Below are 23,358 nucleotides of genomic sequence, written 5' to 3'. Positions count from 1 at the left end.
AAGCTAAGGAACTTGATTGGCCAGGGTCACAGAGCTAGGGTGTGTCAGAGTCAGGACTTAAACTCAGGTCTTCCATCCATCCAGGGCTGGCCATATACCTCTACATACACCATTTTTCCTCCCATTTTAATGCTAGAAGGACCATGTATGTCAATTGATACAAAAATATAATTTTGCTTTGAAATAAATGTTTTCATTCTATTATCTCTATTTTCTTTGAATAACAGATTTTTTTAAAGTGCATTGTGTCAATTGACTGTATTGGTCCTTTGAGGTATTTTAAAATTTTATTTTTTCTAGTGATAAAATATTAATAATATAAAATCAATATAAAATATAAAAAAATACTACTGATATGGAAACTTAGACTTTGCAGTGGAGCAGTACTAATTAGGGCATATTTATAGAACCAAGAAATGACAGTTTTTATTTTGTATAGAATTAAATAAACAACCTAGGATTTTTCAGTGTATCATGAGTTTCTGAAAGGTAGGATTTACTGAACTGAAAAATGTGCTTGATTGTGGTAAAGCTGGGTTTATCTATTGCTACAAAGATGTGCCATATTGAGTTCCAAATAAGTCAGATATACTGACTTAATCTCCTGTCATATTAATAAACTCTGGGTTCTATGACAAAACCTGCATAGATAGATATTTTACATTTTCCTTTTATTCTTTTTTTTTTAATTCAGAAGAGATAATAAGTACTTTCTAAAACCAGAATAGAAGATAACAGAAAATTCTCTCCCATGTGACAAAAGGTTTTAGTTTGTAGGCAACGACATGTACGTTGATGGGAGCAGTTTTTAGTCTTCACATTATATCTGAAAGGCATAGTAATCAAGCATTGTTGTTTTTAAAATTCATTTACAAGTATGACCAGTGTGAAAAACTTTTTCGATCATTGTCTGGGGGGTGGGGGAGGGGAATTTGAGTCCCAAGATTGCTATCTGTACAAACTAAAATGTTCTATTCAGGACACTCCTTCCAGGAATTGAGTCCAGGATGTTTATGTTGCATTATCTCCAGCTTTCAGTAGATAATATTGTGCATGTTGAAACCTGGAAAGGAGCCTGAAGAGAAGAATACAGCATCATCTGTGCTTTCAGCTATTTCAGCACTAGTGAGGTTCAGGTTAAGGGGCATCATATGATGCTGGTGGAATGCATTGCTATGTAAGGAACTCTCTGGTCCTATCCATGCAGCCCTGGCATGATTGGGGTAGAGAAGCCATAGAAAGTCTATGAATTACAATTTAGCTCATGCCTTTACACATATATGTGTGCGCGCATTTCATACTTTACACACATAATCATACACCTAACATTCAGCTTGCATTGTTAGGGACAGCTGGAAGCATAGTGGAAAGAACTCTGGGTCTGGAGTCAGGAAGAACTGAGTTCAAATTCATCCTGAGATATTAGCTGTGTGAAACCCCCTTATTCCCCCGCTTTTCACCTTCCCCACCCCAACTCATTAAAACAATTCTCTATGTCAGTTCCGCATATGTAAAGTGGGGATAATAGCAACATCTACCTCACATGGTTATTGTGAGGAGCAAATAAGATATTGTAAAAGCGCTTAGCACATAGCACGTACTTGAAAAATGCTTATTTCCTTCCCTTGTTAGTTGCCTATACCATAGCAGTGGTTTGTCCATAGTAAACAAAGCCCAATTAAACAACAAATTAAATCAGCCTGACACATTTGGAGTTCTGAAGACTGTTTCAAATAAACTTTTTGAAAAGAACGTACTTGGTTGGGGAGGTGGGGGACTTGAAACAAGATATTTTAAGAAAGAGACCATTATAAACTGGATTCAACCAGTTTCAACCAACTCTCATTCAACACATTTTACATGTAAGATACTGTGACTAAGCATTGGGAATAGAAGAGCAAAACAAGAATATCCCCTGCCCTAATGGAGCTTATTATCGGGGGGAAGAGGGGAGGAAGACAGGGCACAGACATACATACCCAGTTAAGTCCGAGGGACTTTGAGGAAGGAGTAAGAAAAATTTCATGGATGGTGTAGCATCTGAACAGTCTTGAATCTGGATTGGATGAAAGGAGAGATAAGTCAAGGAGTGATTTCATGCAAGTCATGGAGAATGGCTTTATACAAATATAGAGAGGCCAGAGGTGGAATCCTGTGGTTTCTGGAGCTGTTATTGCGGTGGTCTCATTTGGCTATAAAGCAGTGTGTGGAGGGGAAGAATAAGCATAGAAAGGTGGGTTGGAGTTGAATTGTGAAGAACCTTAAGCAAATAATAGGCTGAGTATATTAACAGGGAGACACTAGGGGACCCACTGAAGGCTTTTGAGCATGGCAACAGCATGGAGAGTGGATTGAATAAAGAAAAGACTCAAAACAAGGAAATCAGTTAAGAATTTTTTTTTAATAATCCAGAAGAGAAGTAATGAGGACTCGACTAGGATGATAGCTATATAAGTGAAGAATAGGCAGAAAAATGGAGAGATGCTATAGTGGTAGGCTTAACTAATTAGAATATAGAAGGTATAGGAGAGGGAAGAGTCTAGTCCAGGAATTCTTAACCATTTTCATGTCTCATAGTCCTTTGGCATTCTGGAGAAACCTACAGACCTCTTCTCAGGATGTTTTAAATTGCATGAATTACAGGATTACAAAAGAAACCAGTTATATCAAAACATCAAAACATTTTTAAAAGCTTAGCACAATAGTATTTATATAGTGCTTTAAGGTTTGCAACGCACTTTATAAATATTGTCTCATTTGATCCTCACAAAAACAGTGGGAGGTAGGTGCTGTCTCTCTTATCCCAATTTTACAGATGAGGAGACTGAAGAAGACAGAGTTTAAGTGACTTGCCTAGGGTCACACAGTTAATAAGTGTATGAGGCTAGATTTGAATCATGTCCAGTGCTCCATCCACTGGGCCACCTAGCTTCACTTGAATAAATCCTGGTCTAGGATGACCAAGGTTATGAACTTGGGTGGTTGGGAGGAAGGTCATGTCATCTACAGTGAGAAGGGAAGTTGAAGGAGGGGCATGAGTAGATATGTGAGCTACTACCATTTTATCCTTGGCCAGCTACTGATTATCCACACCTGAGGATCTAAATTGAATGTAAATCACAATAAGTAATTTTGTTTGCTTTGTAAAAGATCCTAATTTTAAGAAAAATTACCAAGATTTTTCGTTTTCAGACATGGGAAGGGGGTATGGTATATAATACTTCAGTAGCTAATAGCAGGGGTTTGGCAACTAGAGGTAGTGGTGTGATGGAAGGAGACTGAGGCTTGAGACCCAGCTTGTTACCTGTGTAACTATGGCCAGTGAACCTGAGTTTCCTCATCTATGAAATTGGAGGCAAGGTTCAGTTTTGAGGTTTGAGGTGTTTGCTGCTTTTGTATGGTAGGAACTGTAAAGACCCTCCTTCTCCATATGTCATCAGAAATGGTATCACCTCCTTTTTAAAAATTTCCTTTCCATTGTAAGCCTTTTTCTTAACAGGATCACTCACAATGTTGTACCAGATTGCTATAATTTTATAGCCTCTCAGTGAAAGGGTGGTATCCTGATCATGAATGAGGGATGGAGGCTGCTTGTTTTCTTTTCCATTTCTGTTGTACCATGAAGGAGATAGAGTGTTTGGGAGAGCTGGCCTGTCCTGGTTAAAATGACCATTGAGTTTCCTCTGTGGTTTTTTTTTTCTTACTGACAGAAAAACAGGCATCTACTAGCTTTTTTTACTTTGAAAGTGTGGTTCTTTGCCAACCATTTATTGAACTGTGGAGGATGTCATGTTAACCTAAAGTATAGTGTTGAGGGAAAGCACTTCAGAGCCCATCTGCAGGATTGAGGGTCCTACCTTGTTATTGCTGACATATATGATCTAGTATTTATGGAAAGGTACTTGCCTCAGTGAGGCAGCTAGGTGGCTCAGTGGATAGACCAGTCACTGGGCCTGGAGTCAAGAAGACCTAAGTTCAGATCTCTGGCATCAGATACTTACCAGCTGTGTGACTCTAGGCAAGTCACTTGACCTCTATTTGCCTTAATCCACTAAAGAAGGAAATGGCAAACCACTCTAGTATCTTTTCCAGGAAGATTTCATGGATAACATTGGCATGCTATGCTCCATGGGGTCACTGAGAATTGGACGTAACTGAATGACAACACTTCCTTCAAAGATTTCCAAAAGCTGCCTCATGTTTAATATGACTTGGGATTTCTTAAAACTTTTGGCAACTGTTAAAGTCATTCTGGAATAATATTTTGTTGTCTGCGGACTTAAATCCAATTAAACTCTTCTCCAACGACATAAAGTCATTAAATCTTGTCCGTAAGAAGGACCCAAAAGGTCTTCTGGTCTAAATTCCAACCTCTTTAGTTATCCCACCCTTATAAGGAGCTGGTATTAGTGGACAAGCTCTGACTCTCAAGTCAGACCTCAGTTCAGATCGGCCTCTGGCACCTACTGTCTCAGCCTCTTTAAAATGAAAAGTTTATACTAGGACACCTTTGATGTTTCTTCCAGCTCTACATAGATCTGTCATCCTATGGTCTCCTGCTAAATCCCTGATAGTCATGTAGTCTTGGCTAAATATTTTCATCAGTGGAAAACATCACTTTACAAAGCAGCCTTGTTCCTGCCTTGGACATCTCTGATGCTGGAATGTTCTTTATGTTGAATAAAATCTCCCTCCCAGTAGTTTACACTTACTGTTTCCATTTCTTTCTCTAGAGCAACGTAGAACAGATCTGTTCAATCTTCTCGCCAATGGGAGAGAATATTTTTGAGTATTTAAAGAGTGTTGTCTGCCCTTTAGCCTAGCTAGCTATCTCTGTCTCTAGGTGCTTCAACTAGTCCTCATCAGACCTAGTCTCCAGACCCATCACACTTTCCTAATCATCACCCTTCTTTTCACTTATCCCTGTTTGTCATCCTCTTTAAAATGTCATACCCAGAATTAAACAAAGTACTACAAAAGGATGTGGCTCCAAAGTAGAGTAGGGAACATATCCAAGAATAAAACAGTCCTGCCCACAAGGAACTTACATTCTGTGTGGAGGGTAAGACTCTATATACTATAAGTATGTATGTATGCACACACGTATACACATCTACATTGTATATGTATCTATTTATGTTCTATGTAGAGTCTTCTACCCCAAATAGAGAGTGTATATATGTAGGTATATATACATGCCTGTATATATACATATGCATATATGTATGCACACATACACACACACATATATATACTCTCTATTTGGGGTAGAAGACTCTGTATGCAGGATAGATAAAAAGAGAATAAATGCAAAGTAGTTCAAGTGAAGGAAGTTTGGGTTGAAGGGAACTAACAATTTGAGGGACCAGGAAAAATTTCATGTAGAATATGGTGCTTAAAAGAAATTTGCTTCCCTTGTCCCCACCGTGGGGGGAAGGAGCTACGAAAGGGAGAGAAAATAAATAGATTTGTGACAATTTTTTTAAATGGGTGGGTGGAGTAATACAGATGTAAAATGTTGCATGAACTTTCAGACAAGGTCATCATATTAATTTTTCTTAACTGTTATAACAAAGACCTCTCAGGAAGTGGGAGCAATCTATAAGTATTTGTAATGCAAAAAATAAGACATCAATAAAACATTTTTAAAAATTATTGCTTAATTAGAGAGTGGTTCCATGAGGCAGAAATGAAAAGGGAGTGTATTGCAGGGATGATAGATGCAAAAGCATGGAGATGGGAGCATGTATGTCTCTTCAGGCCTTTGCCACTGGGCTTCTGCTCTCTGCTAAGACTGTTGTCTCTCAAGGCATGAGTGACCTTCTGATTACTCAGTCCTATGTCTTTGTTCACCCTTCATCTTCCATATTTCCCCTGCAGCTTTTAATATTGTTATACTTGCTATTATTTCTACTCTACCATTATTGTACTTCCCTTTAAATATTCCAGCTTTATCAAATACTCAACTTCATCAATACTGTTCCCTCCTAATTCTCTTCCTGCCTCTCTGACCCCTCCTTTTTGCTCTCTCTCCCTGTCCTCTGGACTGTGTGCAGGGGGGTGGGGGTAACATAACATGTATAAGGGAAAGAAGACTGGACTGGAGACCCAACTGGGTTCAGCCAGTAGAGTCTGCCATTTGCTAGCTCTGTGAGTGTTTACCTATCTCTGTCTTCTGTGTCTCTTCTGTTCTCTGCATGATTATTCCAAGAATACTGACTTTTACACACTGTGTCTCTGGGGTCACACATTCATATGCAGTATATTTAAGTCAGCTGGGCAGCTAGGTAGCGAAGTAGACAGAGCGCCGGCCCTGGGATCAGGAGGACCTGAGTTCAAATCTGGCCTCAGACAATTACTAGCTCTGTGACCCTGAGCAAGTCACTTAACCCTGTTCCCTCAGTTTCCTCCTCTGTAAAATGAACTGGAGAAGAAAATGCCAACCCCCTCCGGTATCTCTGCCAAGAAAAACCCAAATGGGTTCATGAAAAGTCAAGACTGAAACAACTCAAGGACAACAAGGACAATAGCCCATTAAGGTTTGCAAAGCACTTCACATATGTTATCTCATTTGATCCTCACAGCAGCCCCTGAGAGGTAGGTACAGTTATTGTTCCCTTTTTACAGATGAGGAAACTGAGGCTGAGAAAGGTTAAGTGACTTACCAAGGCTCACACAACTAGTAAGTAGACAGGATCTGAAGTCAAGCCTTCCTGACTCCAAGTCTTATACTATATCCACTGTGATACCAAGTGGTCATTATCAACATAGTGTCCCAAAAGAGACAGCCTGTCACTACCTGACAATATTGGCTAATCCTTCAGTCCTACTGTATTCCTTTTTTTCCAGCCAATTCTAAATAGTTCAGAAACTAAACCTATGTTCTTTTTTGTGCAAGTTTTATTTACTATGAAAATTATAGCTATTTCACATAATGAAGACTCTTCTATAATCTTTTATGAAAGCACAGAAGAAATACTCTCTACTCCTCCTCTATTTCTGGTACTGGCAGCTGTTCCAAAGAGACTAAGCTTTTAAGGCTTATATCTTGGTTGGCCTATGACCTTAAGAGAGGACATAATTAACAGTTTATAGAAAAAGTCAGGACTGTGGCCCAAGATAACTTACTGGTACTGCCGTTGCTGTTGTTCAGAATCTTGTTAACAAGCTTGATGGGAAAAGTAAAAATTTACAGGACCCCCTGTAACTTTTATTTTTTAATGTCCTTTGACCCTGTGATATCTCTACTAAGAAATCAAAGAAAGAGGAAAAGGGCCCACATGTACAAAAATATTTACAGCAGCTTTTTTCAGTGTGGCAAAGAACTGGAAATTGAGGGGTTTCACATTAGTTGGGGAATGGCCTAGGAAGGAGGTGAGGTACTGGTGAGAGTGTGCTCTCAAATGTTTAACAATCAGCTCTCCAGAAGAGAAAATGCAAACAACAATATACTTTTAAATTTATCCTGCAATTAATAATATTTTATTAAGTGTAGACATTAAGCAAAACAATAAATCAAGCCCTGATTTGTAGCATTTGTCAATTTCTGGAATGTAAATGTTCACACTGAAAATTTAAAAAGCCGTTCTTAAGCTAGGAGCTGGCTCCCTAGCACACCCCTAGTAATGACTGAACAAATTATGATATTTGAATGACAAGAGATAGGTTCAGATAATCTTGGGAAGACTCAGATGAACTGATAAAGGGTAAAGTAAGCAGAACCAGGAGGACAATTTATGGGGGGGGGACGATTCAGTATTGTCAAAACAAACAACTTTAAAGACTTAAGAACTTTGATCCATGCACTGACCAACTGCCCACTTCCTGAGAGGGGGATGATGAACCACTGGGATTTGTCTTATTTGACTATGAATATTTGTTACTAGGGTTTTGTTTTTCTTTTATCATTTTAGAGGGGAGAGAGGGACATGAGAAATGCATGTCAATTTAATACAAAACAGAAAATTTTTAAAAGTTTATTCTTTCAGCCTGCTGCAGTTAATACTTTTTGTATTTTCCGTCTGTGTTTTTACAGCTTCCCATTGTTGAAAAAATAAGAACCATTGCTCAGAAAGTCTATGGAGCCCAAGATATTGAGCTTTCTCCTGAGGCACAATATAAAATAGAGCGGTACACACAACAGGTAAAAGTAATGGGTGTTGGGGGGGATGTCATAAAAACTTGTCTCAGGAATTCTCAGATGTTAATTTTGAAACTAGAAATGGGAAGGCGTCCATCTAGATTATATTAACTGAAATTTCTTTAATCTACTTTCATTTTCAACAAGAAGCTACTGTAAGATCCTTGAGTGAAAATGTTGAATACATTAAAAATAAGGGGGGGGCAGTCATCGTAGAATTATGGCTAAGGATATTATCCATATTTTCAAGTCTGACTAATTTGCAACTGAATCCCTAAACCAGTGACTGAATTTCTGTTGTTTCTGCTCTGGTGATTATCAGCTTAAATAACCTTTAGCATCTGCCCTCTCTGTTCCTATTTGGTTAAGGCTAGGAAGTTATAAAATTATTCTTTACTTGGTCTGCTACAAATTTATGCAATCTCGCCTCAATGGAGCCCTCAGTTAAGTAGTGAAATGGAGATCCCTAGACCTGAAATCAGAAAAACATGAATTCAAACCAGACCTCCAACACTTACTAGCTTCCTGATCCTGGACTAGTAACTTAACCTCTGATAGCCTCATTTCCTCATCTGTACATTGGAGACCATAATAGCACCTACTTTCCAGGGTTATTGTGAGAATCAAATGAGGTAGCATTCCACAAAGCACTTTGAAACCTTAAAACACTGTATAAATGCTAGCTCCCATCCTTAGCATCCACCACTTACTGCTTGACCATCCTTATAAAAGGTCTTCTACCTACCTGTCATACATTTCATCATAAGCTCCATGCTTAGTGTATTTTCTTGAAAGTAAGACTGCTTGCTGTATCTTAGGCTTTTCTAAGGTTGTTCTGACTTGTTGCTTTTTCACATGCTGTCTCCCATTCCTGAAATGAACATACCTCAATCCCACCCTTCTCCAGCTATTGACAAGATCTGCTCTTTCAAGGTCCAATTCAGGTGTTAACTTCTTCACAAAGTCTAGTTGACAGTCCCCTCCTGAAATATCTTTGGTCATTCCATTTGGCTTCTTTCAGGCACTTAATCATTTTCTGATTTGCCTTATGGTTATTTTTGTACCTATCCCAACCCTCTGCCAAATGAGAACAGAGATTGCATCCTTTTATTAATCTTTGTATCCCCAGTGCCTAGTAGAGTGCCTTTAACATAGTAAGCATTTAATAAATGCTCATTAAACTGAATTAAAATGGCTGATCAAGTCTTTGTCACTCAGCAGGTCGACACTGGCCTGGGCTTTTCGTCTGTTGAGTCTGGTTTTAGAGCCAGTCATTGTTTATGCTCTGACTACCCCCATAGGCTATGACGCTGAAAAGTTAGCATTACACAAGGATGAATAAATAGGAATCTAGCACGTTGAAACCATGATATTTAGTCAGGCTTCTCTTGGTTGGTTTGTTTATTAATCCCTCAAGGTCCTGCATCATCTGCTCCTATCAGGTGACATGGGAATTCGCCATGCCACAATATTTAGAGTCCCTTGGTTGACCCTTTTATTCAGTAGAATTAATAATCTAGCAGGGATTCTGTGATCCTACAGACACTTTTGCAATCCCATTACCCAAAAGAGTCAGCCAAGCTATGTGTCTTTTCCTTATGGAGGCTGGTAGAATGTAGTATTCTCATACAAGAAAAGGATGTGAAAAGTCTTGGGCAGGCTGAGAGGCTTTGTTCTGCCTCTCACGGCCTTTGTACTTGGATTTCTTATCTCCTCCTTACCCTGTTGTTTTAATCATCATTTATCTTTTTTTTTTTAATACCATCAGTGTAAATCGTTACTACAGAGATCTTGGATTTAGCCAGAGTTCTTGCCCAAGACTTTCCACATTCCATAAGGCTGACAGCAAATCAAGCATTCTTAGAATGGTCTATGTACTTTACTGGTCTACTTGAGATTCTGCTTTCATGTTGTTTTGTAGAGTGACTGTGATGGAGTGATTGCACTGATCTCAAGGGCTATGGAATGCATCACATCCAGTTCATCTGCTCCTTGGCAAAAGGCTTTTCAGTCTGTAAAAGTGGGGCAGGCCCTCTTTTAAAGAGACAGTGCTGTTTATAATTCTCAGTAAACTTGGGGAAAAAATTCTGAGCTTAATTAGAAGAAATTTTAATTTTTCTACCTTCTGCAAGGTTTTTGGTTTGTTGTTGTTTTTTTCCTTTCTCTGGGCCAGTTAAGGAAATGGATTCTAAAAGTTATTATGTGTCAACTTTGGAGTTGTAATTAATTAGTAAAGCATTTCTAAAAAAGAGGCACTATATTCTGTTTAATCAAAACCGTGCTTGGGTTCACTGTACTTTTGTCAGACACCACATGTGACTTCCTCCCCTTTCACCTTTGGGACTCTGGTTCAAGTTTAGCCTTTGGTCTTTGAAAATAAGAAGTTTTAATGAGTGACCTCATTCTAGTTCTTTTTGCAGATCAAAAAGCCATGACTCATAAGTTAACACAATGGGGACCCTTTGCATTCATGATATATTCAGAATTAGTAAGCACATGACTAACAGTCTCTTACTGAAAGATTCCTTTGTCCAGATCACCTTTCTATAAATAAAGTATTGACAGCCTTTGAAAGTAGATCCCCTTTCTGAAATCAAACACATTTCTCACAAATCTTTGTATAAAGAATATTTAGTTCTCAAAAGGATGAGATATTAAGATGCTCGCAGCTTCATGTATAGTGATTAGGTTGAAAGGAAAATATGTAACCTGATAGCAGTCTGTCAGTGAGTATTTATTGAGCACCTACTGTTTGCCTAGCACAGTATTGACATTCATCATGGTCTTTTCCTAAAATGTAAGTTGATTAAACAAGTAAAGAGAAATATTTTGGTTCTTTAATATACACACTTGAAGATTTCCTTTCTTTTCTTTCAGGGTTTTGGAAATTTGCCCATCTGCATGGCAAAAACCCACCTATCTCTTTCTCATGAGCCTGAGAAGAAAGGGGTCCCAACTGGTTTCATTTTACCAATTAATGACGTCCGGGCCAGCATTGGTGCTGGATTCATTTACCCATTGATTGGAACGGTGAGTGATATGTGCCACAAATCTTTTCCATCCCTTGTTTTTATTAAAGCTGAATTCTTCCAATTCTACCGTCTTCTTTGGAAATCATACAGGCCCAGGGGAAACTGAGGTTTATATTGCCTTGAGAGCTTTTTTTACTTTCTACATCAAAAATAATTTTAATTTCTGTTATCAAGTTATAGAAAAATTGCTATATCTGATATTTAATACCTGAAATGTAATGTACACTGACTAATTATTTACTAAGGATAAAATAGCTTGGGAAAATTGTTTACCCTTTAAGAATTGTACATAAACTATCCAGAGCAGGTTTGCTTTCATGTGTTATTATTATTGGACTTTATGACTAAGAGCATTAAGATCCTTGAGGACAGGGACTAAGTCATTTTTCATCTTTGGAGTCCTAGTATCTGATGAGATGACATGCACATAAGTGCACATAAGATGCTTCATAAGTGTCTGTTGAAGTGAATAAAGTTATATAACTAATTTTATAATAAACATACCAATGCTTAGATATGCAAGTGACTGTTGTCCTTCAAAACAGTCCCCCCATTAAATAGACATACTTGGCCAACTGTGCCACCATCACTCAGATCACTCTATCGGAATCTGTGGCATATTATTTAATTCTAATGCTAGGAAATCTTTGTGTTTTGATAGTAGATCTGATTTCTTAAAATAGGCCAAATGTTTTTGATGGCCAAACTTAGTCAATTCAGCATCCATTTATAAATATCTACTGTGTGCTGATCCATATGGGTTTTACTGAAAAGTGTGGTATTATTCATGCTAAAAGTAGTTCCGTACTTTAAAGTGGTAGAATTATTTAGAAAATTGAACCAAATTCAAAGGAAATTGATGAGCACCTAGACTTTCTATTTTGTCTTAAACTTAGAACTTTATTAGTTGTCGTGTGATTGATAAAGTAAAAAATAGAGCCCTTAACCCTATGAGGAAAAAGAAATCAATCCATAGGAATGATCCTGTATTGGAAATTAACCTGGGATATTGGAATGAGTACCAGCCCTGTAGCGAGAGTGTTTGGGTTAAATGCAGAATCACCAGGTCTAATTGGGAAGGGACGTGAAAGGGATATCCAGTTCATTCTCTTCATTTTGTAGATGAGGAAAGTGCCCCAGAGAGATGAAGTTACTTGTCCAGGTTCTCACAGGTAGCAAATAACAGAGCCAACATATGAACATAGATACGATGTACTATGGCTCAAAATCTATGGTTGCCTTCACACTCACTAGCTCTGCCACTTGATATCAAGTCATGAAGTCTTGGGCAAGTTACTTTACCATATTTATATTCATTCCTTCAGTTTCAAAATGGTGTTCAGTCATTTTTCAGTCATGTCTGACTCTGTGTGACCGCATTTGGGATTTTCTTGGCAAAGATAGTGGAGTGGTTTGACTGGTTTACCATATCCTTCTCTAGCTCGTTTTACAGGTGTGGAAACTGAAGTAAACAAGGTTAAGTGACAGGGTCACACAGGTAGTAAGTAGTAAGGCTGATTTGAACTTATGAAGATAAGTTCCTGATTTCATGTCCAGTGTTCTTTCTACTGCACCACCTAGCTGCCCCACAAAATGGGGATAATATTATTTTATATTCATTCCTCATGTTTAGATAGTTGGAAATACTGAAGGAAAAAAAAACTAGGCTTGGGAAGAAAAGATCTATATAAGGGATGTTTTACAGCTTGCAGGTACTTTGAAAAAAAATTAAATATTCAGTGAAAATGAAGATGAAATGCCAAGGAGAAGATAGTGTTCTGTTCTCATTAAATTGTAGAAATATAAATTTGGATCTACAAGGGGGCCTTGGAGGGCATCTACTCCAACCCCCTCATTTCTTAGACAATGGGTCTGAAGCCTCATAAGATAAAAAGATTTTGCTCAAGTCAACATAGGTATTAAGTAGGAGACCCAATTCAGTGGTATGTGGGAAAAGCCAGTCCTATATGCATGTATGAAATGAGAGGCTACCTATTTCATCTGAAGGGTAGGAAAAGGACTGCCTACCAATAATATGTCCCCCAGCCTCCTACACCACCTGAAATGACTTTTTTGTGTTAAACATTCTCTCCAGAAGTCTCCTTAGTCAATGCACATGTGTTACATGGCAGGAGTGACACATTAACTTGTAAGCATCTTGTCATATAAGCCCTAATTGATTTGCCAGTTTTAACTAAGGAAGAGGCATAGAATGAGAGGATCTGAGGTAAATTAGAAGGAGGGCTAGGTCCATATTCCAAAGTAGGATGAGCAGGCCAACATGGGATGGTCCCTTGCAGAGCCACCCAGTCCTGAGGGCACTACATACCTAGGTAGGTTTAGAAGGAAGGACAAAAGAGGATATCCAGAGCGGGGAGTGAGGACAACAAAGATTAATCATCTTGCTTAGGGGCTAGGCCTATATTTGGGGTTACATAGGTGCTTGGTATGGAGGGGATGCAGAGTTGTACAAAACACAGTCCCTTCTGTCAACAAGTTCTCAGTCTAGATATAAGTAGTCAGAAATGAGTTTAACAGTGGTAAAAAAGTTTTAATGAATGGAAAACATATGAATCCTACAGCAGTTATTTGCAGAACATGCCAATTTTCTTCCTTTATTTCTGAATACAAAAGGCATAAAATAAATATATGGCCTGTTCTTTTTGCCCTCTGTGAGAAAACCAAAACAGATCTGGAGAAATTAGAAGCTTCTAGGGTTAGCCTTTGATCTCCAGCTCCATCTTACTTTTGAACAATAGCCAAGTTGCTTCTGACGTCACTGTGAGTTATGACTAGCTACAGTGCGAATGTGTGGAATGGCCCAAGAATAGGGACTAAGAGACTCACTGAATTTCCGGAAGAGAGAGTTCTATCAGTTATCTCCTCTTCCCAGAACACAGCCTGATTTCCTCCCGTAGCAACACATTTGGGGAATGGCAATGAGAGTCAGGTTTATTGTTGTAGAATTCCTCTGAGACAATGGAATGTGAGGAGCAAGGAAGGAAGAGTTTCTGGACTTGAGGAAGCTGTGTCACTGGGACATCGTGGCCTTAGAGAGGAATGCTTTCTAAGGACGCAATCAGGAAGCAGTGAGTGTGCACTGAGTGAAGTTTTCTTCACTTGCCACCAGAATTTCCTAATACGGGAAGAGCATTGATTGTCTTCTGGTGCCATTTGAACAACTGTGATAGTGATTGTAACTGCTGCTTCTTGAGTGGTAATGTAGACAGGAAAACAGAGGTGATATTTGAGAGGATGGAAGGAAAGATCTTAGTGTAGAGTTGGAAGAGCTCTTCAGGGTCATCTGGCTTGACCCACTCATTTCATTGATGAGGAAACTGACTCTCAGGAAAAAACAACCTGTCCAGGGTCACAAAGTCACTTAGTGACAGAGCTGGGATCTGAACCCAGGTCACTGGATTCCAGATCCAGCGATCTTTCCAGTAAACAATGCTATTCCTCTCTAGCAATGTCAAGAAAATGCAAGTCATTAACGGTTAGTCATCATAATCCATTTTTGAGTGCCTACGCTCATAATACACACTAAAAAAACACTAAATTGCAAGAAAGGAGGGACGATTCTGCTCTTCTATAGTTTTTTTTCTCCTTACACAGAAGCCATATCTCCTCTTGTGTCCTTAAAGTGGACAGAGACCAGTTAATTACCAATATCTATATCATTGCAAAGAGGTCCTCAAATAAATAACACTATTCATAAGGTAATTACTGAGTGTCTTCTCTGTCATTCTGAGCTGCATCATTCCTATGATATCCCTCCCCACCCCGCCTTTCCTTTCTCCTGTTAGCCTTTCTGTTTAACAGTGAAAAGTTCTGCACATCATCTCAGCAATATGTCATTCATAGTTTTGCTTTGTTTTGGGTAGAGAGGCTATATGTGTAACTGGGAATCCAGTGGGTACTTTTGGATATTATGGGGAGAAAAAAGGAAGTTAACCCTTTCTCCTCCTCCTCCTGCATGTTCTACAAGCTTTCTTTCCCTCACAGTCTCCTTTCTAACCACTTCTTCATTTGAGTTGTATCCCTGCTGAGCTCTCTTCTTAATTGGTAGAGTCCAAATCACTTCACAGTTAATGATACAGGCCTAAAGTAGTGATGAATGTGGTGATTCTCACATCTCTATAACAAATTATAGGCATTACAGCAGTTCCTCATAATTGATTGGCATTCAGCCTGCAGACAGTTATGACTTATAAACCTCATTCTACTGTGCTACTAATACATAGCTAGTCCTTCTCTGTCTTGTACTAATTAGTTAAGTTTTCCTCCTGAAAAGCCATTTTTCACTTGCTCCTAGTAAATGTCACCCAGTGCTTTGCCAACAACTTTTGTGATTTTAGTAAAACTTGTGTAAAATGTCCAGTCCATCCATTCAGTGATACTGAACAATACTGCATCCTGACTAATGACCATGGAACACCATTCAGTATGTCTTTTTAAACATTTTAGAGAAACAGGCAAAGAGGCACTATTGTGGTAGAAAGGAATAAATGACCTTGAAGATTTCTTCTAGTCCCATCATTCTACAAATTTCTGTATCATATCTTCAAAATACTTTTTTTAATATTTTTTTGGGGTGAGGCAGTTGGGCTTAAGTGACTTGCCCAGAGTCACACAGCTAGTGAGTGTTATGTGTCTGAGGCTGTATTTGAACTCAGGTCCTCCTGACTTCAGGGCTGGTGCTCTATCTGCTGTGCTACCTAGTTGCCCCGTTTCAAAATACTTTTAAAGCTGTATGGTACATAGCTAATCCAGGGCAGCAAGTTGGGAGTTAAATAACCTCTCCACTCATTACAAGAATTTTAGGGATAATCCCTTTACACTAACAAGGCTGAGTAGCCAGTGGATGGCTACTTATCTTTCATAAGCCCTTCCAGAACAGGATTCCATATACCTGCCTTCTCTTCAACACCCCACTACAGTCTCTCCTTCCCCCACCCCCTCCCTGAAATCAGTGGTGAAGTATTTGAAAGGGCTCTGTGGAAATGCTACTTATAGATATGGAGGTAACCTTCTGTTGTACTTGACTCTGATCCCTTTGAAATGAGGAAGTCTTTCCAGGAAAATTAAACTGAAAAGATGAGCAGTAAAACAAAAGCTTCATCTAATTAACACTGACAGAGGGAGGCTTTTATCTCTGAGACCTGTGACCCTGACCCTGTACCGCATCACTCACACAGGTGCACTGTTGACATCATTGCTTGGCTTGATGCTGGGAGAGCAGGAAGGCTGCTGGAGTGTGTGTAGGAAACCAGTGAGGTCATTCATGGATAATGCTTGGGTGGAGAGTTATTGGATTGGGGGGATGTAAAAAGAGAGATGCTGACCCACCCAGGAAAGTAATTGCTATGTTGTACTTTCTCACGTTTCAGTTCAGCTCATTTTGTTTTCTGTTCCCCTCCCTCTTCTGTAAAAGTATGTGCTGAATGTTTAGTTTCCTGTTGAATCAGGTTCAGGCCAGAGATGCTATTTCCAGACTGAGTGGTGATTATTTTTTTGTCTAAGCCTCCACCCTTACTTAGGGATTCAGAGCTGCAAACTTGTTTCTTATGGACCTTCACTGAGGTGCATTAATCCAAACCATGTGGGTTTAAGTCAAAATCATTTCCACTCATCCTGTTAAGTGATTTATGCCTGGTTAGATCAGTGAGGAATTTTAACATTCACACCCCAAACCACACTGTAAATGAGATGTTAACACTGTACCTATTAACATGTTAGCACCCACCACAACTCAAAAAGAGTATCTACAACCAATCACTTTTGCCTTAGAATGTGTTTTAAAGGTTCTAAAGAAGTCATTGTGATCCAAAGAAAGTGACTATGTCCCTTGAATCCCCCACTCCATATTCATGGGTTAAATCTTCAGTCTATTGGTGGAAAGTTACAAAAAGTCCCTGCACTTTTCTTCCTACAATACATTGGTCTTGGACATGCCTTCACTGAAAGCTGGCCAATTGGTTAAGATTGCAACACTCTTGGAATTGGAGTAGTGAATTCTGCCCTGGGTCAGGAAACAGACTAGACTTGACCTATCATCTATGAGAAGGACCTCCTGGTCAGGTGTCATTTTGTTTCTCACCTCTCTGTCCTCTATTCAGAGGGCTACTCCCAAGTTTCCTCTTGCTTTCATCCTTTGCATTTATCATTCGGCTTCTAGTTGCTCTTCCTCTGGCTCTCCTTATGTCCACACCAGAGGCATACTCCCTGTTCCTACCTAAATGGCTCTATTTCTCTTGCCTTGCTATAGGTCAGTTTTTATATCTTATTCTTACTCCTGTTAGAACCTTTCTTGAGCTCAGCTGCCTAATTCCATGTTCTCTTGTTATCGAGATCTTCTCCCAGGATGTACAAACTAAGGGTGTTATTTAGAAATCTTATTTCAAAGTTGGCTGCACATATCCCTAGAATAAACAGGAAATTTTCATGCCATGAATAGGTTATATAGGTGTCATCTCTTTAGCACATTAACTGTGTGTTTTTCTGGAAAAGGAAGATGGTTCTTGTGAATATATTTCCAAAGGACATACACAGTAGAGAAAAGTATGGTTTGGTAGATGGAGAGCTGGCCTCAGTCAGGAAGAAATGGGTTTGTGTCCTGGCTCCCAAATATGCTGCCTGTGACCTTGGGCAAGTTGCTTAATATCTGAGCCCCAAGCAGTTCTCTTAAGACTTTGATATTGATGAGCAGTTGTTAATCTGCATTAGTACAAGTTTACTCTACTGCAGTTCCCTATATTCATCACAATCTGGGGTTCTCTGTGTCTGTCTGTCTCTCTCCACATATGTGTATGTTCTGTGTGTGTGTGTGTGTGTGTGTGTGTGTGTGTGTATATATGTGTGTGTGTGTGGGCACACACATACACATAGTGAGAGAGAGAGATGTTTATCTATATGTGTAGGTATATATGTATATACATATTTGTATGTGTGTATATACAGATGCATGCATATATATACACACACACATACATATACATATGTGTGTATATATATACGTACACCTATATAGGTATATATCTATATAATTCATAAGAGGAAGTTCATGACTCAGGTAATTTTTTTTGCCTGTCTTTACAAGTTTCCCTGGGTCCTTTCCTATTTAAAGTTGATGAGTTTTTTATGGTTGGAATAGACCTTAAGTTTGATACTAGGCCCTGTATTAACATAAATGTAAATATATTCTTTGATTCTTCAAAGGATCATTAATTTCTCTGTGTGCATTCCTTTCAGTACAGCTTACACTCAACTGCATTTCAGTTTCAGTTATTAAAAATACCTACCACCGAATGGCTAACCTTCCAGAATCGAGCGTCTTCAAATCTGGGTACACTAGCCAATCAATAAACATTTAGTAAGCACCTACAGTGTGCCACGCACTGTGCTACTTCTTGGATGACAGACTCACAATCTGTGGCCAGACCAGCTACTGAAACTTTTCGGCTTGGTAGAACCTGCCAGCACTTGTGTTCTATTTACATAATGATAATGTGCTTTATTTGCATAATGATAACTGACAAGTATTTAGCCCACGGGTGGGGAAAGTGTGGCCTCAAGGCCACCTGTGGCCCTCTAGGTCTTCAGGTGAGGCCCTTTGACCAAATCCAAACTTCACAGAACAAATCCCCTTAATAAAAGGATTTGTTCTGTAAAACTTGAACTCAGCCAAAAGACTGAACCCAAGCACCTAGAAGGCCACAGGTGGCCTCAAAGCCTCAGGTTCCCCACCCCTGATTTAGCCCTTTAAGGTTTGCAAAAGCTTTTGCCTATAATGTCTCATTTGAGCCTCACCAGAACCCTCTGAGGTCATTACCTAGATCTTCCTGACTCCAAAGTCCAGCATCCTATCCATGTAAGCCATGTTGCTTCTCAAGCATAGTTTTCAACCATCCAAGGTCACCTACACAACACAATGAGGCATCTGTTTAGGACTATAACACAGGATAATAATTACAGTAATAGAAATAATAACTCACATTTGTAAGTTGCCTCAAGGTTTGTACCATAAATGTGTTGTTGAATATCAGTATCACATTGGTTAAGACTGCCAACCGTATCATTCTAAATCGCAGGTGTGTTCTGGGTGATAGAATGGATGGATGCTTTTAACTACTCCTGCTAACTTCTCAGTGCATCTAAATGGTACAAGGGATAGAGTGCCTCACCCATTTCTTGTCACTCAGTTTTAGGACTTCTAACCTACAGAGGGACAGGTGTCTCAAACTCCTTTTGTTGTCTGGCCCTAGGAATCCTTCTTTTGGTCCTGTCTCATTTCCTTCACTAAGGATTGCTGTTCTGTTGTCATAGCCTGTTTCCTGTTCCTCAACTCTAATTATTCGTCTTTGGTTTCTTTAGGTCAGTAAGGTAAAATGAATGAGAGTCAAAATCCTTTATGCAGTCAGATCTTCCAAATTTAAAACCCACTACAAGACACTCTTAAAATTGTTGCTCATTAAATTTCTATCAGCATGCCTCTTTCTTAGATTTGTTCTACTGTAGCACCTCTAACTTTAATTAGAAGCACATAATTGGAACATACTAAGGAATTTATGGCAGGGAAATATAATTTGCATAGAAAAAATTAGCAGTTTTGGGAGATTGAATAGCTGGGCCACCCTTGCAGATAGAGCTTGTATGTTCAGTCATAGATGGAGAAAAGAAGAAGACAGATTAATACGGAAAATATGTCAGTAAATTTTTTAAGTTAATTTAGCTTTGGCCTTAATCATAACTAATAATACTTGGAACTCACAGTACTTTGCAGCCCAAAGTATATCTACAATTATTCATTTATTTTTCCATCTGTTTCTCAGAGAGAGTAACATGGTTAAACATTTACAAAACCTTTTTGTCTATTAGATATAGGTTATAAAACATTCTCTAGGAAATAGCATCTATTTTCTGGTTATTTCAAAACCAGTGATTCTTTAAATGAGCAGCTTTATTTCAGTGATTCCAGCCAGATCTCCTCATTAAATTAAAGCACAATGTTAGTATGCCTGGAAATGTTGCCCAAGAATATTGCACATTATGCTAATTGACTAATTTGGAGGCATTCACCAAATCCTTGAACCCTGGAAAGAGCTGTGCTTGGTTCCTTTTCGATTTCCTGTTCCTACATAAATTGGCATAGAAAATATTTCTGCAGTCTCTGTATTAAACGAGTACTTGAAGATTGTTAGGGGAAAAGCCAAGGTCTAGAGACCATCTTGGGCATCTGTCCCTTTTTCTCCGTAATCTATAAAATCATAGATCAGGAAGATCTGTGGGCTCTCTCTGCATAGAGGATCATTGTACCCATGGAGGTTGTGGTCTGAGAGTGAAGAAACCCAGGACCGAGCTTTGGGTTGCACCCACAGTTAGGAAGCTTCATTGGATGATGAACCAGCAAAGCAGATTGTGGAGTGGCTAGAAGGGAAGACGGAAGCCAAGAAAAAGCAGTACCATAAAAACCCCAGAGGCAAATAGTCAGGACAAGGTGACAGTATGATGCTGCAGAGAGGTCAAGAAAGAGGAAGAGTGAGGCAGAATTATATCAGATATGGTCATTAAGAAAACACTAGTGACTTTGGAAAGCAGTTTCTGAATCTTGTGTTCCGAAGCCAGAAATCAGATTCCAGCTGAGTTGAAAGGAGGGGAAATGGAGGCAGTGAGGGTGGCATTTGACTTTGCAAGGGAGAAAACAGACAAAAATAAAAAGATAAATAGATGGATGGATGGACAGACAGACAGACAGAGTACTTACTATGTGCCAGGTACAATGTATAAAAATTGGAAAACAAGAATAAACTCTACTAACGTGGAGCTTATATTCTGATTGGGGAAGATAACAGATAAAGGGGAGGTGGAAAGTAGGGTGGCAGCAGCTCACTTGGAGATGGAGCAGATCAGAAAATAAGCCAGAAAGAAAATGAACAGCATACAGGGACTTCTGGTGTAAGGCAGTTATAGGCAAGGACTCACCAGTCATCAAAGTCCATCTCTGAATGGTGTCACGAGTGGTGGGGGAGGAAGTGGGTTAGGCAGTCAGTGTAGAAGTGGAACTCAAAGATATGATTGGGTCAGATGACAGTTGATATGTTTTAAATGTGACATAGGCATGTTTGTAAGCAGCAGAGAAGGAAAATTAAATATTGGGGAAGGGGGTGAGGAATTGTGGGGACGTCTGTTGGAGATGATGGGAAGAGATGGAATCAAGGTATTCACCTTGACACGGACAAGGGCCACCTCTTAACCAGAGACTTTGTTGTTCATTCATTTCAGTCACATACGACTCTTTTTTTTTGTTTTGTTTTGGTTTTAGGCATTTGGGGTTAAGTGACTTGCCCAAGGTCACACAGCTAGTACATGTCAGGTGTTTGGTCTGAGGCTGGATTTGAACTCAGGTCCTCCTGGTTTCAGGGCCAGTGCTCTATCCACTGCGCCACCTAGCTACCCCTATGTATGACTCTTTATGTCCCTATCTGGAGTTTTCTTGGCAAATATAGTGAAATGGTTTGCCATTACCTTCTCCAGCTCATTTTACTGATAAGGAAACTGAGGCAAAGAGGGTTAAGTGACTTGCCCAGGGTCACATAGCCAGTAAGTGTCTGATGCTAGATTTGAATTCAGGAAGATGAGTTTTCCTGACCCCAGGCACAGCACTCTATCCACTGTTCTACCTGGTTATCTCCGGTCTGAAACTAGAGCAAAGGAAAATAACGTATTGGTGGTTTAACATGTGGAATTACGTGAGAAGAGTGAGCTCAAGACTGATGGCCTCTCTTTTCTCAGTAAAGCATGAAGTAAGTTGCTCTGCTGAGGGAAGGAAAGGAAAAAGGAAGAAATAAGCCTTTTTATCAAGCCCCTACTGTGTGTTAGGCACTGTACTTTTTATAAATAATACTTTTATAAATATTATTTCATTTGATTCTCACTGTAGACCCAAGGGAAAGTAGGGAAGGGAGTGGTATGGTGTGAAAGACTTTAATGAGAGGTTTGAAACAGCCAGTGGTGTGAATGGCTGGGTGTAGATAGTCAATTAGGAAAAATACAAAGGATCGCTTTGCTGTAGTGAGGGGCTAGTTCAGATTCATTAGCAGAATTGTAATGGACCCAGTCCATACAGGTCTGGGAGTTACTTCTTTCAGTGCTGTTAACAGCACATTAGTAGGAAAAACAGGTGGATGGTGGGGGGTGATCCAAGGTTGGGGTTTTAGAAGCCATGGATGGCAATAGGACAGAGGGGTCGAGGAATTCTAGAGTATTTAGTTGAACTGTAGAGTCACAAATTAAACAACAATACAAGAATCTCACAATGTACATGAGAGACGAAAAAGCAGCACATGAGTGTTAGGAGAATGCAAAGGAGAGATCTTTGAAGAGGTAAAATCAATGTATTTTTAGAGCATCTTTTAATTGAACTTTCTATTTACTTACATTAGAGTAGGGGCTCTTAATCTTTTTTGTGCACTAGACTCCTTTGGTGGTCTGGTGAAACCAGTGGACCTCTCCTCAGAATAATATTTTTGAATGCATAAACAAAATACATAGGAATAAAAAGGAAAACAATTACATTGAAATACAGTGACCAAAATATTTTTAAAGCAAGTTCATAGATTCCAAATTAACTGCAACAATTAACTAGACAATTGGTTTAATTAGCTGTGAATGATAGGATTCCGTAAGGGGAAAAAAATGGCTAGTAATGAATATTGTGCTTTCAGGTTTTCCAGTTATTTTACATGTATTATCTTATTTGATCCTCCCAACAGCCCTGTGAGGTAGGTGCTGTTTTATGGATGAGGGAATTAAGGCTAAGAAAATTTAGTGACTCACCCAAAGTCGTACAACTAGTATGTGTGGTTACCCACCAGCGCTCATCTCTTTTTCTCATAGTGAATTCCTCAGCAACTCTTAGCAATCATTGAGTTAGTGTATGTGGAGTTTTATTTTGAGGAGGGAAGTAATAGCCACATCTCCCTAATACAATATTTTACATTAAAAAATCTTTTTGTACACCCGAAGACATATCAATGAGTTATCAATTGTTGAAGTAACATGTAACTTTGACTTTTGATCTTAACAAGCTCACCTACACTTTTGTGAAAATCATGCGATAATCTACGTAAAGGGATTTGTAAACTTTAAAGCACTATATAAATGTTAGCTGTCATTCTGTAATAAAAA

At 39.1% G+C, this 23,358-nt stretch overlaps 1 protein-coding gene across 1 annotated transcript in view; it reads left to right on the top strand.

Moving 5' to 3' along the window:
- Window positions 1–23,358, top strand: part of MTHFD1L (methylenetetrahydrofolate dehydrogenase (NADP+ dependent) 1 like) — a 220,970-nt gene that overhangs the window by 152,549 nt on the left and 45,063 nt on the right. Inside the window, exons 25-26 of the mRNA XM_020986602.2 lie at window positions 8,036–8,143; window positions 11,018–11,170. Coding sequence (XP_020842261.1) covers window positions 8,036–8,143; window positions 11,018–11,170 — 261 coding nt within the window. The remainder of the gene's footprint in view (window positions 1–8,035; window positions 8,144–11,017; window positions 11,171–23,358) is intronic.

This window comes from Phascolarctos cinereus, unplaced genomic scaffold, assembly GCF_003287225.1.
Source record: "Phascolarctos cinereus isolate Bilbo 61053 unplaced genomic scaffold, phaCin_HiC Scaffold_5;HRSCAF=322, whole genome shotgun sequence".
Classification (NCBI taxonomy): domain Eukaryota; kingdom Metazoa; phylum Chordata; class Mammalia; order Diprotodontia; family Phascolarctidae; genus Phascolarctos; species Phascolarctos cinereus.
This window is presented reverse-complemented; position numbering and strand designations above follow the sequence as displayed.